The following is a 20696-nucleotide window of genomic DNA, read 5'->3' as shown; positions in this document are numbered from 1 at the left end:
TCTGCGTTTGCTTACACACAATAACAAGTTAGAATAGATGGAATAGAATAGATGTAAACAACAGGCTATATTTTATCCTAGTGGTTCTCCAATCCAGTACTCGGCACTCCAACACTGCTGGTTTTGTATCCTTTCATGTATTTAAATTGAATTCACCTGGTATCCCAGTTCTGAATCAATTTCCTCTTCATGGCTCGAAGGAAAAGCAGCAGTACTCGGGGTCCTAAGGACGAGAATCGAGAACTACCATTTTATCCAATTAACAGAACATCCTGGCAGCAAAATAAAAATAAAGCATAAAAAAAGCTTTTAAAGACCGGCTGTGTATTTACCTTGAAACAAATTAATAAGCCGATTAGCTGCTGCAATTGTGTGTCTTAAAAAAATCAATAACCAAAGCCAAATCGATCACCGATCGATTGGCTGGTAAACGAAATCAGCCATTTTTCAACTTGAGTTTTTTCAGTGATATATATGATTCTGTGCCGGTCAAATTTACACCTCTGATACAGTGTTCATATTATGAGCATTATGATATTATGAGCTGATATTATGAGCACTGTATCAGAAGTGTAAATTTGACCGACGTGTTAATTTGTAAACCCCACTATATTATACTCACACTTGTAAAAATGCTTTAATACTCAAACCCGATACCAATGTAAGAAAGAAAATGTCGGCTGTTTCAAGGTACTTCAAGGTAAACAAAGAAGATTATATGAATTATTTGTCCATCGACAATATTCCAAAATGGTGCAGACTGCATATCTATCACTGTCACTACAGCAGACCATCTGCTCTGGTTGTTCATAGTGCACGTCACAAGCTCTGCTCGTGAAAGGTTCGACTCTTTTTTGAGACTCGTTCGATTTGATCCAGTTGGCTTAATGCACGATGAGCTAAGGAGGACTTCCAGTAAAACGAGAGTGAGAAGAGTCAGCCATTTATTAATTTTATTTTTTATTCTTTGCAATGATTGCAATTTATTTTGGAATGGCAAGTACCATATAAATATAATCATAAAGGTATATTTGCACTTAAAAGTGAAAGAGACTTTCATTTGAAATTTGAACAGGTTATTCCATGTTAGTTAGTGGTCCAGCACTCCGTTATAGCTGGGATTTTAATTATTAAGAGTGCCTGAAACACGTCAATCGCTGAATCCAGACATGGTTGAGGTCTCGTCAGACTGGGATGGCTCAGACATCTTGTGGTTCAAGTTTGATCCATATCGATCTACATTTGGAGCAGGAATTAGTGAAAAGTAGACAAAAATTAACCAGAAGTTTAAGAATTTTGGCAAACCTCGATGTAGTTTGTGAAGTGAGGCGCTTTCGGATATCATGAATCAATGTTATATAACTCAAGTTTCCGTCTCTGGGTGCTCATTCGCAGGGTTGCGCTGCGTAGACTGCATAGTCGTTGCTCCGTGAGACGAGCAACGAGGAGACGACAGACCGGGGGAGCCGATACGCCGTTCAATGTAAACTCGGAAAATCAGAGAATCCGGAAGACTGTAATCCGTACCTAACACGACTAAACTGGACCACATATACTATATTTATATGTTGTGTCCTACAAAAAATCAGATCAGATCATGCAATGTATTCTCAAAAAAGTTAGAGATACAATGTTTTAACATTGACTGTTAAATAGATAAATAGATAGAATATACAATAGATAGAAAGAACAATAGATAGAACATATGTTGTATGTTCATTGTTTGAACATACAAGAAGAAATTGTAATTGGTGCATCTCTACTTTATTTATATAATTATATTTTCGCACAATAGTACTATATTGAAATACCTTGCCCTACTTCATATTGAAAAGCTTTTTGAAGGAGAACAGCACTACTTAGCCAATGTTTCCGTACAGCACACAATGGAATTATTCAGTTTCTAATTCTGCCTTGCTCAAAAGAAAACAGATGGATTAATAACTTGCTACCACTGCTTTAGCATCACATGAAAACACACAAGCAAAATATCATGTTAGCTTCCTCATTACTTAAATCCTCTCGAATATCATACTTTGTGACTCCTGACACATCCTGGCATCAAATACTATTGCGGAGCTTCATCATTTCTTGAGTGACAAAGAGCATAAATTGAGAGGAATGAGCGAGACAGCTACCAGATAAGCTAGCCTTAACTTTGAAATGTCAGGCGTCTTAATTAGTAGATAAAACCTTAAACAGTTCAGATGCACTGTATTAAGACAGATGATAAAAACATTTTGGATTTACTGGGCTCTAATCTCAATCTCTGATTTAGACCAAAACGCAAAGGACAGGAAGATTTGTAACCTGTGCAAACCTACCTGGCAGTCCTGTGAAAAAGACATAGCAAATCAAAATCTGAACTCTGGACGTCACGAGATTTAAGCAAAACTTCAAATGAGAAGGGCAGGCACTTAAATGGTACAATAGTTAAGTGCTTGAAAGAGGGATAGATAAATGAAATAAAACCCTCAGCCCCATTTGCCGATGGTGCAAGACCTTCTATCTTGTGGTTTTAAAGTATTAAGAAGCCTTCACTTGAGCGAGGCTGTGATCAATTGGATTTAATGCTGTTCTAAAGTCAGCAGGAGTCAAGCACAGATGAATTACTAGATTAAATCTTAGGACAAAGAACAACTAATGAGCCTTCCATTTAAGGGAGCCAATCAATGGACCCCCCCCATTTGGAAGATGGAAGTGAACTGTATAAGAAGAGAAAAACACGCACACTGACGAATAGACGAGGCACACTTTCCAATGCCTCATAACTTCCCTGAATCCAACACAGTATGAAAGGAAGGTCGACAGAGATATTTTTATAATTGGGACAACTTGACACTGAAGTGTTGGAACAGGCAGATAATATAACAATCTGGATGTGGGTGTTGGAACAGGTTTATCTAGTTATCAGCACAATTCATATATATCAGGTTATTTTAAATACTATATAATATTTAAAAACTATGTCAGCGAGTAAGTATTCTGGGCTGTTCAATGCTACTGTGTCGCCTTTAACTGCCTTTTAACCAGATTTTAACACAGAGGAGCTCATCTTCCATTTTAATGACACGTGTCTGACTGTCCTGGACTCTTTGGACAAAAAGTCCCAAAAAACATTGCAGCCCTGGCTAAATAAATCCGCCCAGGACCTAAAGGGAGACTGTAGGAGAAAGGAACGGAAATGGAAAAAGAGTGGTTTAAAGATATTTTATGAGATCTGGAAAGATGCTATGCACAATTATCTAACGGCAGTCAAAGAAGCAAGAGCATCTTTCTTCTCCAACTTGATTGTTGCAAACCATTCCAACCCCAGAATTTTATTTAAGGTAATAGACCGACATCACCCCTTCCCTCTGCCATCTTACTCAGGCCTCACCAGAGATGTGTGAGGGGGTTTTAACCTTTTTTGTGAAAAAAGCTGAGAATATAAGACAGGAAATTACACCCCCTGCTATACATGCTATTAGGGTCATTGACAGTTATTTTAGTAATTTAGAAACGATGTCACCATCATTTTAACATGAAACTCTATCCCACATGAAAACAACCACGTGCAGCCTTAATATCCCCACCACATTTCTTAAAGAGGTTATTGACACAATTGGACCCAGTTTTTTATCTATTATAAACAGCTTGCTGGAAAAAGGCATTTTTACTTCTTCTTTTAAACATGCTGTGGTCCTTCCTCTTTTAAAGAAACCAAACCTTGATCCCTCTGTTCTTAAGAATTTTAGGCCCATTTCTGAACTTCCACTTCTTGCAAAGGTTTTAGAGAAGGTGGTATCAACCCAGCTTTTGGCTTTTATGTGTCATAATTACATCTTTGAGAAATTCCAGTCTGGTTTTAGAGCTTTACCTCGCACAGAAACTGCCCCCTTCAAAGTAACCAACGATATCCTTTTAACAGATAACAGGGGGGGATAGTGCATTCTTAATTTTTTTAGATCTAAGTGCAGCCTGTAGATCACGCCGCTTTAATTGACCGTCCTAACACCTGGATTGGCATCAAGGACAATGCACTTGGCTGGTTTTATTCCTACATTTTAGAAATAACCTTTGCAGTCTCTATAGGTAACAACTTATCCTCTAGAGCTCAAATAACCTGTGGGGTACCGCAAGGTTCCATTTTAAGTCTTTTTTTATTTTAAATGTATGTGCTGCCTCTTGGCCAAATTATCGAAAGACACAATGTCTGTTTTCGCTGCTATGCAGAGGATACACAGATACCTTCCTCTGAGCCCTGGTGACCCAAACAGCCTAGTTGCTGTTGTAGATTGTCTCAATGATATCAACTGCTGGATGGCACAGAATTTTTTTTCAACTCAATAATTCAAAATCAGAAATCATACTGTTCACTCCACCAAATTCTACCAGCCATATTGAGAGTGGTCTTGGCACTCTGTCCACATAATAAGGCTGTGGCCAGAAACTTGGAAGTACGGTTTGACTCCGACTTAAACTTAGAACTAATTTTAAAAAATTGTCCAGTCCTGCTTCCATCAACAGAGAACCATTTCAAGAATCAAACCAATCACCTATCACACAGAGACCTGGAAAAAGTAATCCATACCCTAATTTTCTCACAACCAGAGTACTGTTACGCCATCCTTTCTGGCATCAACCAAAAGTCACTCCCTCGCCTCAAACTAGTTCAGAACACAGCAGCCAGGCTTCTTACCGGTTCCAAAAGACGACATCATGGGGTGATGACCCCATACCTGACTTCTCTCCATTGGCTCCCTGTTTGGCTCAGAATCGATTTTAAGATTTTACTGATCACTTTTAAAATCGTCTGGGTCTGACTCCAAGCAACACAACAGATATGTTGACCCCATATGAGCCAGTACGCAGCCTCAGATTCTCAGGTGGGGGGCCCTCCTGGCTGTTCAAAAGTCAAGACTTAAAACTGAAGGTGATCGTGCCTTTTCTGTCAGGGCCGCTTAACTTTGGAACAACCTGCCTGAGGAGATATGGCTAGCAGAGTCAGTGACTTATTTTAAGTTACTTCCCAAAATCCATTTTTATAGATCTTCTTTTATGTGATATACATTTACAACATTTACATTTAGTCATTTATCAGACGCTTTTATCCAAAGCGACTTACAATTATTCAAACACCGACGGACGCAGCCATCAGGAGCAATGAGGGGTTAAGTGTCTTGCTCAAGGACACTACAGCATGCTAGCAGGAGGAGCCTGGGATCCAACCAGCGACCTTTGGATTACTAGACGACCAGCTCTACCTCCTGAGCTACCATCCCCATGGATATCACACCCTTTCTTTATCTATTTTATATTTATATGTTTTCCTTTTATTTCTATTTATAATTATCAAATTGTACCTACTTTTTTGCTTTTGTCTCTTTATCCACTTTTACTTATTTAATTAATGAATTTAATTACTGATTATTAATGTTCCTTTGCCTTTCAATTTCAAGATCTGAACACTCTGCTTTTATTTCTCTGTCAAAGAACTTTGTAAACTTGGTTTTTAAAGATGCTATATAAATAAAGCTACTACTATCATTATTATTAATATTATTATTATAAAAAATAAGTCTAGTTGAAAAAGGAATACTAAAAGTTTAAATAGAATCCTAGTTGTGTCGTTAAAACAGAGTTCTGATACTAACCAGCAAAGCAGCAATTCGAAGTGACTGATGATAAAAGTCCTCTGAAACCTCCTGAGTGAGGTTTGATGCTGCAGCGAATTCTTTGACGCATTTAAAGCCACAAATGGAAGCAAAGAGCTACTCCTAGACTGCTGAGTTGGAAAAGAACATTTCTGTTGAGTCTTAAAATGGGAGAGTGGTCATTTCATCTAACTATTACCCAGAAGACATTGGCAAAGGTCAACCCTTTTTTATGTTGAAAAATAGCAGAGTTACTGCTCAGAGGAAAATCAAGCGTTAAAAAGTGAACTGCAGTTTAATGTGACAACACAACAAGCTTACTGTAATAAGGTTTCAAAAATGATTCACAGTCCAGGATATCTGTTTCACTGCTCCTTTATTGTAACGTCCTAAACTCTCTGCGCAATCCCTGCTCTCTTTCTTTTACATACTTGACTGACAGCCCACAAAGTAGGTGGTCCTCTGACTGCCTAACTACAAGTAACAATAGAAAATAAGAAATAGAAAATAAACATTCACATTAAAAGATTTACAGTAAATAAAGGTACTAAAGTACTTCAGCTGAGTACAGTTTGGAGGTAAAAGTACTTTGGGTTTGGAGATAGACACTTTGCATCAGTGTATATGGTCCTGAAATGACTAAGAAGAGAGCTGTCTAAGCGTCTGTCTCACAATGGCAGATTCAAGGTGGTAGAGGAATTTGCCAGCTGACAAAGAACAATTCACAATTGCTAAAACATCATCAAGTAAACAATCATACACATTTTAAAATAACTTTGTATGGGATCAAGTGAGCAGGTTGAAGATTTCCAATTGAGAGAATCGTATCAATTTGCTCAAATAGTCTCTGCGGCCTGCTTCAGTGGTCACTAAAAGTGGTTATAATGTGTAGGGCAGTCCCCTGAAAGTCGACTAGTCGAATCGTCAGTCCGAAAACCATCAGTCGACTGAGATTCCTCAAGCCCTGAAACGCGACTTGGGTGGCGTGTGGTTGGCGAAAATGCCACACTGGCACCTGAACAGGGACTCTCAGGCACGGGGAAGGGACACAGAAGGGCTGTCCAAAGACGCCCTGGAGCCACCAGCAGTTCAACGGGCGGCCCCAGCACCAGCCCTCTCCCGACTGGCAGCAGCAGCGGCACCCAGAGGGTTCCACGGAGGACCGTGAGAGAAGCAGGCGCAGCAACCACCACAGTTAACCTCTGGCAGCTAGCTTCTCCGCCCAGCAGCCACTGCCTGGACCGTCCAGCAGCCAGGCCCCCCCTCCAAGCAGCCTCCGCAACAGCCATGTTCGGCCGCACCTTCACCAGCCAACATAGCAGCTCTAGGTCCCACGCTCCAGAAGAGAGGAGGGGAGTCTGCATTGTCGCTCTGGGGGAAGGAGGCCTGTAAATCATGGTGTTCTGGGGAACCAGGTCCTCTAGAAGGGGACCAGTTCATTTTTTTTGGACATTTACTTTTTTAAGGTATGGGAACCCTGTTTCAGAGTCCGGTGTTTAATTTATTTTAGGTATAGTAATCCTAGTAATCCTATCCTCAGTTTGGTGTCGGGGGATGGTGTGGTTTGAGCAGCCACACCTGACCTGGATCTTGGTAATTGGGATCAGTGTTGCTGCATACCTGTTCCTTGGTCTAACAAGCAACAGGTTAAAACCCCCATCCTCACAAGGAGAAGCCAGTGTCATGACATGTTCTATCTGCTCCTGGCTAATTCTGTACTAGCAAACTATACTAGCATGACCCATCTATTATTCTGTAACTTCGAAACATTCCCATATACATGCCTTGTTATTGTATAAAAAAGATCGTTTTTAAGAAAGTGGTCTATCTCAGACTGTGCATACAAAAACCACCAGGGAACAGCAATTCCCAGCATGCAAATGGCGGTGTCCTCCTAACCATTTGCATTCTGGGAATTCTTGTTTTCTGGGAGCACCCTGCTCCGCCGCCTCCCACTGCCAGTTCCCAGTATGATTGAGATCTTCTGCAACCCTCCTCTCATAATCAACAACAACACAGAGAAGGGAAATTTCTTGCTTCTGGTGTTAATTTGCTGTTGTTTCTTTAAAAGATTATTCACAGAAGTGACGTCAGCTATTCATGTCCTTTGAGGCAGCCTCACAATGCAACATTTGTTTATCACACGAAGAAGACGTGGTGAACTCATTCACGAGTCGATGTACTTTATAACCTTATTTTACCAAACGGTTTCACATTCTAACTATACATCACCCAGAATATAGGAGGATGATCTTGATCTGCATGTTTACAGGGAACCATAAGATCGCCGTTTGTTCAACAACTTGTTGGTGAGTACTCAACTAATGTCAAAGGACCAATTAGCCTCGACTTTTTAATATTTATCTAAAATTTTGAAATCAAACACAGTTTTGAGAATACGTTGAGAGAAAACATACTGAGGTACATAAATCTGCTATAGTATATTTTGAACTAAAAAAGGAATTTCCGATGTTTTTCAGGCACGGCACATGGAGCGTTGCGAAATGCGCAGGGTTGAGACGTGGTGGGTCACATTTATTTAGGCTATACAACCGAGTGAGTGACAATGGCAGAGAGAATTAAATGCTCAAAAGTCTAGCTAAATATCACTACAGTGCTCGACGACAGTGCTCGTTGCCACCAGTCTTTTGCATGCAAGGTAGGAAACATGAGCAATCTTTCAAACCATTTAGTGTGCATCACACAGAGAAATGCACTGTTTGACTGCCATAATAATCCCATAACGTTACGTTAAATGTTATTTAATTAAACATCAAATCCATCCAGGAAACAAACAATAGAAACCATTGTTTAAAACCATTGTTTTGAAAAAATATATAACTACGTACGTAACTACTTAACTAATTGTAACCATGTCTGTGTTCAGACGTTATGATTCCCCTTATTTATAATTCCTCATTGAAATGTTATCCGTAGTGCATTTTGTAAGCTTCTATCTGTTTTATCAAGTTATTGTAATGCACATTGACTTAAAAAAATAAAAAACTACAAATTCAATAAAAAAAAGAAAAATGAAAAACACTGCTCGACCTGAAGAATTTCAGACAGGACTGATAGTTCAACTCGTTGACTTCCAGAGGGCAGTCCTAGTTAGAATACTAATATTCAAAGTAGGGATACATCCCTACTTTGAATATTAGTATTCTAACTAATACTAATAGTATTCTAACTAATATTCAAAGTAGGGATACATCCCTACTTTGAATATTAGTATTCTAACTAGGTAGATGTATGACAGTATGAAATTTCACACTACGGTACGATATCGACCAAAATATCACGTTTACGGTATTTGACGGTATACATTTTTTTTTTATACATAGTTTTCTTGATATTCAATTAATCAATAATTGATATGAAAAAGGAAAAAGACATGGTAAAGCCTGTGACGCGGTACAGCACGGGAAGGCACTTGTCAGGGCTCTGCCATCTTTGTTTACGCTTGTTCCGATGTGCGCGCAAGTAATGTAAAGCACTGCGTCATAAAATATTGGTGTAAAGCAGTTCTCAGCTCTCAGACACTTGCAAGAGTACAGAGATGCTGAGAAAATGGGAAATTACTCATTGAATGGAGACTTACAACATTTGGCCGTCTGCTACCACAGAACAGCAACATAAGATGAGGGTGACATTTTATATCTTCCATTTTGCAACATTAATTTTTACCGTGGGCACGGTATTAAAGGGAAAGGCTTACGGTTCAGAACCGTGGTTGCTTGATACTGCAGTATACTTTCACACAGTATATCGTTACATCCCCACAAAGTATGTTTTTGAAGCGTTCGGTACACCCACTACGGTTCAATATGCACACGTGAAGCGCGCCATTACGATATCATGGTAGAAGTTCACCGGACACGTTGGCACAGTGTACTATCGGGCCGTAAGTGCACACTTCCTATTGAATCCACTGTTGGAGGTCCACTGGCCACGGGGTCCGCACGTATATTTTTTTAACTGTAGCTACAGGGGGTCTTTTCAATAGAAACACGAGATAAAACTACACGGAATAGAATGTTTTTTATTGTCATTGGGAGAATTGTGGTGTATTGAAAACACTGGACAGGTGTAGAAATCCTATGATTTAATTTATTCTCAACAATAATACACAGCATGTGATCTCAAATCCAATGTGCTGATAAATTAGGCTGCAGAGAGACGCCCAGTCTGGTCAAACAACTTCACACTAGGGCCGGGACGACTCATTGACGTCATCGATTACGGATATACGTTGATTTGCATCGTCGCAATGAAACAAGATGGCTGCACAGAGAACAAGCTGAAGCTAATAACCCAACAATGTGGTGCTCTGTAAGCTCTGCAAATTGCAAATGGCTTATCACCCCAGTACTACACATGCATGAACACTTGAAGTGAAAGCATCCCGGAGCGCAAGCAGTGCTCCGGGATGTTCAAGACGGCAGCAAGACAGCACCGTTAGTCCTGTATAATTTATCAGTCATGGCTTGCTCGTGGCCTTCGACGCTCTCCAGGATGAACACAATATCCAAGCTCAATCTGACTTCCACCACTTTCAGCGAAAAGAGGCATTTTCACTGCCAACCCCTACCTCGTTATAAAAGAGTCAGCCTTCATCACCCATGCTGAATATTGCAGATATAAGATTTCTCTCTCATATATATATATATATATATATATATATATATATATATATATATATATATCTCTCTTCACATCTGGTCTGCTCCCTTGGCTTAACGTCATCTCAAAACAAATCTGTTTTGAAGACACCTTTATTGGTTCGGGGGGAAAGGGTATTGACAAGCAAGTGTTTTTTATTAGTTTGCTGTGTCCAACTGTGACCTCTCAGCTCCCCACTGTGGTAGCTAAATTAAAAGTCGAGCACATGACCCAAAAGTACAGTGGTGCAGAGACCAGAAGATGCTGTTATAATGTTTTTTTATAAATGACTAGGAAGTTCAAGTTCAACTTCTTCTTCTTTTGGCTGCTTCAACTAAACCAACTAAATAGGCATATAGCATTGATTATCAGTGTTGATTATCAGTGTTGATTATCAACTATACAGTAAGTTGTATGATATATATAGATATATATATATATATATATATATATATATATATATATATATATATATATAGCTGATTATAGTTACAATATATGGTGAAAACATTGTATGCCGTCATAATTCCGAGATATACTATTTGTCTGGAACCTTATTGTGCATGTATTGGGATAGCAGTGTCTTTCAAGGGCAGGGGGAAAAACGGTATACTGTACACAAATTTGTACTTCGTTCTTTTGTCATAAAAATATATATTTTTAAAAGTCTTCTTTTGTGCCAGTCTTATACATCTATCAGTCACTACCAAGTGACTCAGCATTTTGGAGTCATCCTTCCCTCAGAACAGATAAGCTTAATTTGTCTGCACTGTTCTACAGGCGTGCGGCTGTCACACACGTGTAACTACGAACTTCAGGTTTCATGATTTTCCTGTGCTTTTTTATACTATTCATAAAAAAATAAACATGCGCATAAATGCTCCTTTAAAACCCAGTTTTACCAATCTCTATCAAAGAAAAGCCACATGTCATATCAGCTTTCAAGCAATCTTTTTGTTGCCAACTTGGGGTTCCTTCATCGGCACCCTCCCAGCAACATCTGTTGTTACACTTTGCAATAAACAAGCAATCAAGCGATACGACAATTAAAATAAAGAAACTGTGGACAGCGTGCAACTGGAGGTGGAGAACACTTTTTTATGAAAATTTGAAAAAAAATTACGGACATTTATGGTCCAAGAATTTTTTTTGTCGAGCACATTGAGCTGGACTTGTGTGTCGAATTTCAAGTCCATCGGAGTCACAGTGTGAGGGGCGGGGCCTTGCCAAAATTGGCCTTAATTACAGCGCCACCATCAGGCCAATTGGGCTCATGTTTTTGGGAAGCATTTGCACATCATTTCCAGTTAATGGGTCAGGTTTCATGTTTCTAGCTTGTTCCAGCTCACGACCATAAGAGACGCGGCATTAGACAAAGAAGAAGAAGAATAATACTGTAAAGTGGCAAGAAAACACAAGGCTCTACCAATTCGGGGTTTGAACCCTAATCAAGTGGCAATTGAGGGGTTCAAACCTTTTTGCGCTCAGCAGAAGGGAGCAGCTAAATTGGCCAAAATTAAAGCCGGGAGCAGCAACGAGCGGGTTTCGGACTCCACAAAGCACTGCAAAGTCACTCATTCATTCGTTGCATTTCAATAATTGCACACTCAAAGTTCTGCCATTTGTTTTTACTATTTTGTACACGCAGAAAATCTAAAACCTGGTCCAGATCTGTACTTATAGTGGTCAAACTACTGTGCTTATAATAGTCACAGCTGTACTAGATTATAATAGGAAGCCTATATTGCATTTCAAATACCATTTCTGAAAGGCAACAGGAGTTGGCACCAGAGAAGAGGAAAAAAAAAAGAAACGGGATGCAGGATGAGGAAATGCAGTCATGTGCCTCTGTAGAGCCTCCTGCAACTGCTAAAAAATGCCTGTTCTATAGTTCTTCTATTGTGTCATATAGTGTCTTTGCAGACATTGTTAAGTTTTGTGACTTTTCTACTGTTTTGAGTGACTCATTGGATAGTTCTGTTTCCCTTATTTGTATTTATTAATCTTTATTTATTTCAACAAAAGTAGAGAAATTGATAATGAAAATATATTTCTTTGGTTTTCTTTGGTTTATTAACATATTTCCACCCGACTTTGCAAGGGGTGGGCCAATCACACCATTCATCTATGAGGCGGGTTTGATACGATGATGATGCAGAGGACAGCCAATGCTCCAGAGAGAGAGGCCCATCCAACCCTAACCCTACGCTCTGTCAGGGAGTATGCTTTCTTTTTGCAGCTGAATGCTGAGCAGCACTGAACCCAGACGCTTATATCTCAACAGGTGATAAAAGGCTCGTGGCTAGAAACGCCATGTATAAAGAATACATTTATGCAATTATTATCACGTAGTTTTGTCTTTCCCATCAGATGAACGGGTCTAAGAATGAAAAATTAAAAAGTTGCCATTTGGAAATGATTAGTTAAACTTTTATCGATTAGGAAAAAAGAACAGCAGTTTAATCCAACATTCTGTTTATGCTAATTTTCTTCTTTTTACAGGTTAATATCTCCACTTGAACAATAAAAATCTATCCAAACACCGTTTCCGGAACAATAGTACTCAAACAATCAACCACTAACACAACCAACACTTAGTTTTAGAAATAATATATGAATATGGAAGAAATACAGAAGAAATGTTCAATGATCCACCTCAAGTGTTGGTTTGAACAATTTGAATTTGATGACTGATCAGAGGATGACTGAAAGGTACAAAGGCAACTTGAGTAGCTTAAGAATGACACTTTAAACTATATTTCCTAGTTCCAAGTCTGTGGACATCTTTAAATAGGCAGCATCATGATTGAATGCCATGGAGTACTGACAATGATAAAAAGTCTAAATCAAGAATATATTTGTTTGCAGGTTTTCTTTTGAGCACAAATTTGTCTGAGTAGAAGCACAATATTTTTTGAGCAAATCATTTTCAAAAATTAGCAAATGCTATTTCCAATGACTACCAGGGATAACCTTTTTTATCAGTTGAATACAGACAAAATATAGCACTATGATGACCACTTTCTGAACTAGCAAGCATCTTTGAATGAAAATGTGTATGTCAAAAACACTGCTGGAATTAAATAAATCATGCAACACATAATAACAAAACTTTTCAGGGACAGCAGAATAAAAATATTTCAAGTGAAAAGCCATCTGCAGTGTGTTATTGGGAATATATAAATAAACTGTATACAGTTTTGAATGAATTTGCTATTGTGTGCTCTGCTGCATGATTGTATATTATATTTAGTTAATCATACTATATTTTGCATCTGGTAGAATCATTAAAAACATTGACAAGAAAAATTGACAAAATAATTGTATACTGTGTATATATATACAAAAGTGATGGTAACTATATTTTTGTGTATAACTAACAAACTGATTATTTGTGTAAGAAATACGTTTATACAATTGGACTAGAATGAACAGCATTTGGGTCAGGAACCATGGTTGTTGAATAGTTCTCAGTTTGCATAAACGCAATTTCTTCCATCCCACATTATTTTAATAGTTTTGCTTGGGGAAGTTGCTGTTGCCGTTTTGTTGAAAACAGGGAATTTTTTTTTCAATCAAATTGAGGTATGTTTAATTATTCAGGAAATGGATTGGAGGAAAAATGTAGTATTTATCTAAAATTAGATAAAACGTTCTTCTGGGGCTGATACTTAAGTGAGTTTCACGTATTTTTTTAATGGCATTCCCTATCGAAGGCCTCCATTTTTAAATTTCATATAGTGCCCTCCAAAAAACTGAATTCTAAACAATAATTTAATTATGTCTTGTGTGGCGCAGTTGGGGGTCCAGTGATAAGTTGCGGATCCAGTTTATTACTTATATACGGTAATAATATAATTGAAGCTGAATAATTAATAATGAAATTGCCGGTGGAAACCAGGTGATCAGCCATTAATCACTCAGTTAAAAGACACTATAGGGATACACCATACTACGCACTATAGACTACGTATACTATAATACAGATGCATTTCTCATCAGACACAGGCTGTGTCTGATGAGAAATGCATTCTGACTACTGAAGACAATGTCTACATTTAATGGAATACTCTTTTCGAATTTGTTTTATTTCCTTTTAAATATATTTTTAAAGAGCCACAACTACTCATAAAAGAGCCACATGTGGCTTGCGAGCCGCAGGTTGAGTATCACTGTTTTAGATCGCGTAACATTAAAAATATATAAAAAATGTTTTGTTTTTTTATCACAGCCTTTGCGATTTAAATATTGTTATTATTGTAATAATTATATACTATTACATTGTGATGCCGATTTGAATTTGATTAATCGTTCAGCCCTACTCTGAAACCAAAATGAGATACCTAAAAATGAATCACCCATTCAATATTGTCTAGCACACAAAAGCAATGAAGGTTGGCATGAATTAATGGCACACCTTATCCACTCTTTCACATAAGTTGGTTGGCGACAAAGAAAACCTAAAGCACATAAGCACATCTTGACACAAAAAATAGAAACCCTTCAGAAAGCACCTGCCATAAACATGATTTCATGGAGTCCTAAGATTTGCCACAAGAATGAATAGTATTTTCTGTGGGCACAGATGATAAATAAACAAAGTAAACCAATTAAAAACGCATGAAATGTTGATATAAACCGATGAGCCACAACATTAAAACCACTGACAGGTGAAGTGAATAACATTGCTCATCTAGTTCAAGTGGCACCTGTCAAGGGGTGGGATATATGAAGCAGCAAGTGACTTCTTGAAGTTGATGTGTTGGAAGCAGCAAAAATTAGTAAGCGTAAGGATCTGAGTGACTCTGACAGGGGCCAAATTGTGATGGCTAGACAACTGGGTCAGAGATTCTCCAAAACGGCAGGTCTTGTGGGGTGCTCCCAGTATAACGTGGTTAGTACCTACCAAAAGTGGTCCAAGGAGGGACAACCGGTGAACCGGTGTCAGGGTCAGGGCCGCCCATGGGCTTATTGATGCGCATGGCGAGCAAAGGCTGTCTGGTCTGAACCCACAGAAGAAGTTAATGCCGTTATGATAGAAAGGTGTCAGAACACACAGTGCATCACAGCTTGCTGTGTATGGGCTGCGTAGCTGCAGACCAGTCAGAGCGTCCATGATGACCCCTGTCCACCACCAAAAGCTCCTACAATGGACACGTGAGCGTCAGAACTGGACCATGGAGCAATGGAAGAAGGTGGCCTGGTCTGATGAATCACTTTTTCTTCTACATCATGTGGATGATCTGGGGTTAGTCTCCGATCCGATCGAGCATCTGTGGGATGTGCTGGAACAAGCCCGATCCATGGAGAGCCCACCTCGCAACTTACAGGACTTAAAGGATCTGCTGCTAATGTCTTGGTCCCAGGACACCTTCAGAGGTCGTGTGGAGTCCATGTCTCGATGGGTCAGAGCTGTTTTGGCAGCACGAAGTGGAGCTACACAATATAAGTGATTATTAGTGGTGGTTTTATGTGGATATGTTATGGCTGATCAGTGTATATACATAAAGAGGAAGACTTACTGTTTTGGAAGCAGTAAAAACATACTGGATGACCATTTCTCGTTTTGTGTTGAGATCCTTGTCTCTGAGCGGAGCCTTCTTATCCTCATTTAAATTCATGTCCTCCTGAAAAGAAAATGAATGGAGACGTCTCAGAGGATGGAGAGTGGAAATGGATAAAAACTGAAATAAAATGTCTCACGACCTTCTGAAAGCACCCCTAGATTCATTTTAATCGTTTGAAAATATGGAATTCACAATTTCAATGACTTATTTTTGTGTGTGCTCTAGAATTGCAATCCTGGGTGAGAAGATGGTGCGTCTCCCCCACTGTTTCCACTCATATTGGAAAAGTATGTGGATGCCTTCTCAAGTTTATATTAGTTTGAACAGAGCCCCGCCATCAGTTATCTGTATCTGCCTTGTCATTATACCCTGGCTCAGCCATGAATCAGTCAACCAGTTGTGGCAAATGATCGAAGCCTGTGCTGTATCACCCCAGAGTGGCTCTGTAGAACAACGCCCCCCCCCCGTCCCCCGGGCGCTACCCATGTAATTGTAAGCACTTTTCATGCACCGACACCCCTGAGAGAAGACACAGTCACTCGAGGAGATTCTGTACTCCCCTGAGAATTACAGATGTGACACGTGAGACGTGTCTCGGGTTTAGGGAGGTTTTTGCCTTTTAGCGGAAGGACAACTAGTAAATTCCCAGCGATCAACAGCAATAACAAGGCAAAAGCTGCTTTCACACACAAACTCAGGTCTGGACAATGGCAGCGAAGCCAGGTTAGAGCGTGCAGGAGGCAGGACGTGACGCAGTAAAGCATGACGCTGCAGAGTTTTACAGCACATCCAAGATGGCAGACGAGGCTACCAACTTATCAGTAATTGTGACATTTTTTGCGTTGATACTCCATGTATTTGAACGTATCCGCAATACAAACAAAAGGGTGGAAATAAATATAAGGAAAGCTAAAAGGAGTGCGAAGCAGCTACGCTCTGTGCACGAAGATCCCAACGGAGAAAGAAAGCTGCAGCATTCTGGATCCGTGTCCAGCAGCACTGTGAATCGCATCGTAGAGACACAATTAACACGCAACACAGCCACTCACTCACTGTGAATTCTCCAGACAATCACCTTCTCTGTTCACACATACCGCTTAATCGGACATTATGCAGACTATGTGCGAGGGTGCTGGCTGAGTAAAGTCTGTTTAATGCCCGGTCAAACTGATTCCGACATATGCATTCACACATACAGATCCTCTGGGTAACGTCCGAATAGTTTCAGGGTTGCAGTGCATGTGTGAAAGCAGCTAAATACAGCAAATGCCAAAAGCTACACATCGTTATGACTTTAGCAAGTGGCTTTTTAATATTGACTTATTTCAGAAGTGACTGTCAATTGTCCTAGAATCTCTATCTTGATGGAGAAGGAGCTCTTAACATTCCCATCAATTCTGAAAAGACAATTGAGGCCATGATACAAGATATTCCAGTGAAATCCTATGATTCTCAACACACAAGTCCATACTGGGTTAAAAATAAAGGAAAACTAATCTACTTCAAAATACTCATTTATGGATGTAGGAGTGCAAGAAACTGAACATTTATTTAAAACCACACAATATTGTTAAAGTATTATAGGAAATAACTATTTCCAGCAGTTTTAACATAGTTGTATAGTGTGTATATCAAACAATAGTTAATCAACCATTCAAGTAAACTAGTGTTGACACAAACATACATGCTCAATATACAACTTGAGAAACTAATGGTGAAAATGTATAAACTGTACACGGTGACACATACTGTACATTTAGTTTAAAAGGCTGAACTTTTACCTGTGGTCAGCGGTAGTTTTGCACTGAGTGAGTGAAATGTCATATGGAACATTGTTGGCTTGAGAGCAACAGCCACGGTTTGAAGATAAAATAATCACACAGTCACATGTATTTCAGGATAGGGGCAATGCGCTTCTACGATGACGATCATAATGCATCACAAGAATTTAAATCAGTGACACCTGCTTGAACACTGAATAAATTGGGAAATCAGCATTTCGTCTGCTTGGCTGCTTCGAGGTGCTTGGTTTCTAACCATCTATAATCATCCCTTGATAATCCTCACCACCACGTTCACATTTTGTTATCCTTCCAGATTGGTAGGTATTTCTTTCTTTGGTTTTGTTTATTTTCCACTTATTTTCTATAACTTCAACATGCATCCGAAAATGTATGTCAAAGGCTTTGAAAAAAGGGTCAGATTACATTTATTTTTATTTGTTACATTTACAATATACATTATGTCTCATTGAGTGAGAAGGAGAAGAGAAGAAAGAAGAGCAGCAGAAACAAGAAAGACTGAATGTGGCAGATGACTACATTAGTGACTTATTTTTTGAAGGGGGTGGGGGAGTTAATCAGAAAGGGATAACGTTTATAGGAGTTTTTGACCGTACCATCATCTTCTCAAAAAGAGCCAGGATCTCCTTCTCTGAGGTGATCTTGGACGAGAGTTCCTCCAACTCCGCCGAGGTGGAGTTGGAGGAGGAGGAGGAAGAGGAGATGGACCAGTCGCTGGAGCTGTGTTTGGCGTGCGGCAGGTTGGGGCGCTCTTTTTTACTGCCCGGAATCCGAATACTGGCAAACCTGTCCAGCTGCGTCGGGTCAGAAGAAAAGAGACAGAAACGGTTTGTTAATTATGGGCAGCAATTGGCAACCGCCATGATTAGATGCTGTACAACCATATCCAGCTGCATAATTAACTGTGTATTGTGATCCTTCTACTATTCTCATTTTTTAAGTATTGCACAGCAATAATACCCTTTCTTCTATATATTTTTTATTTAACTGCAAAACAATGCTTCTCTCTCTCTCTCTCTCTCTCTCTCTCTCTCTCTATAGAGAGAGAGATCGAAATTTTAATAGATTCAGCGAGAATCAGTGTGAGGACAGCATTGGCAGCAATGTGCAGTTTGTTTTGGTTATTACATCATCCTAAACAGTCAATAATACCCTTTCTTCTATATTTTTTTTTATTTAACTGCAAAACAATGCTTCTCTCTCTCTCTCTCTCTCTCTCTCTCTCTCTCTCTATATATATAGAGAGAGATCTAAATTTTAATAGATTCAGCGAGAATCAGTGTGAGGACAGCATTGGCAGCAATGTGCGGTTTGTTTTGGTTATTACATCATCCTAAACAGTCATTTTCTCAGTAGAAAGAAAAGAAAAAGTAACACAAATTTACTTTTGATTTGAATGTCATGACAGCGATGACTAATTTGCCAAAACAGAACATCTCTGATACCATTATCTTCATTTCCTGTCCTTAACACCAAAAGCACAACACCAAAAGCATTCGGTGCCAGTGTTTTTCCTTTTTTTTCTCCCCATTTCATGTTTCATTGTATTGTATTATGGAGCGGAAAAATAAATATATATATATATATATATATATATATATATATATATATATATTTAATATATATTAAAAACAATAATTGAACTGGCATGTAAACAAACCGAGCATGCAATTTGATTCGATTTTTATTTAACCAGAAAGTCCCTTGAGATTAAAATGTATTTTCCTGGCCAAGATAGCACGCTTTAGTAACATTCATGTTAGTGAAAGAAGAATATTAGTATATACATTGTTAATCACTCAATACGGAGAAACCTTAATATAGAGTTTGCTTTGTTGAGCCTTAGATAAGTTAACTTCGGCGATTGTTGTCTTTTGTGTTGAACTTTGCTCATCAATGAAAAATAAGAGTATTTTCAGGATGTTTCAGTTGCACAGACTAGGTATAGAAATTGTACAAAGGTGTCCCTGACCCCCTCTCGAAGCTTATCTCCGGGTGCCATTTGACGGAGAAATGGATTGCGATGCCGTATCTGAGGGACATCACATTGAATATATATTGTTTTTAAAAACACTTTAGTTCTAAAAATCGCTCAGCTAAACAGCGTGCACAAGCACCCAAGGGGAGTTTCTTATACAGGAGTTGGTACAATTTGGTATGGGACCTGTTGTTCCAGGCGAAAAGTGATCTGTCCAGATTGGAATGATATATTACATGTATTAGGGAATGGTGCCATGCTGGTGCAAGTCGGCACTCATGTAGGCGAGATAAGAACCCATAATACACATAATGGAAAACACACCAATTCCCAAAAAACAGATATCACTTCCTTCAGAGGTCAAAGTAGTTTCAGAACCCCTGCACTAGAATTGTATTTGTCCAAAAAAAAAAAAAAAAAAAAAAAAAAAACTGCAAAATCAAACCAGAATTCTATCATGTCACCCACTTTGCATCTAATCCACTCTTCACATAACATTTATCTTTCACTGACCAAATCACTGTTGCAGAAATGGTCGTTGTGACACTTGCAACGACTGGATTCTGGTCAACATTCAGAGGGAGGCATTTTGAACTTCAGTTTTTGAATCACATTTAGAAGTACTAATCTCTCGTTTGTACAAATCTTTAGAAAAATCGTGTGGATTTTTCACACTTCTCGAAATGTGGGACACGTAGAAAAAAATGCATTTTTCAACAATGGAAGAAAACAATGCAAAACAAACCGTTTTTGCATAATTGCTGTCAGTAATCGCATTAGTAAGCTACCACTAAATGTTATTGATGTAAAAGTAGTGTGTGAAACATGCCTCAGCCAAAGAACAGACCATTCACGTTTTATTTTAGATAGGCAGTAGCGAGTGTTGTAATGGAAACCAAGATGGATAAGTGTGACTACATTGTACAAATAGTGCTTCTCCTCCATCTACAGTCTCATGGAATCAGGTAGGAGGAAATAAAGAGTTAGTGAACAGCAGTTAAAAACAAATCACTCTGTTAGTTGCAGAAAGGGTGAAAGGAGAGCAGAGCAT

At 39.0% G+C, this 20696-nt stretch overlaps 1 protein-coding gene across 1 annotated transcript in view; it reads right to left on the bottom strand.

Moving 5' to 3' along the window:
- LOC307227896 (protein diaphanous homolog 3-like) overlaps window positions 1-20696 on the bottom strand; it is a gene marked incomplete at its 5' end in the record, with an annotated part of 362969 nt that overhangs the window by 292180 nt on the left and 50093 nt on the right. Inside the window, 2 exons of the mRNA XM_079997337.1 lie at window positions 15821-15925; window positions 18264-18461. Coding sequence (XP_079853463.1) covers window positions 15821-15925; window positions 18264-18461 — 303 coding nt within the window. The remainder of the gene's footprint in view (window positions 1-15820; window positions 15926-18263; window positions 18462-20696) is intronic.

This window comes from Zeus faber (assembly GCF_960531495.2).
Source record: "Zeus faber genome assembly, chromosome: 3".
Classification (NCBI taxonomy): domain Eukaryota; kingdom Metazoa; phylum Chordata; class Actinopteri; order Zeiformes; family Zeidae; genus Zeus; species Zeus faber.
The sequence above is the reverse complement of the archived record's forward strand: the minus strand, read 5'-3'. Positions and strand labels throughout refer to the sequence as shown.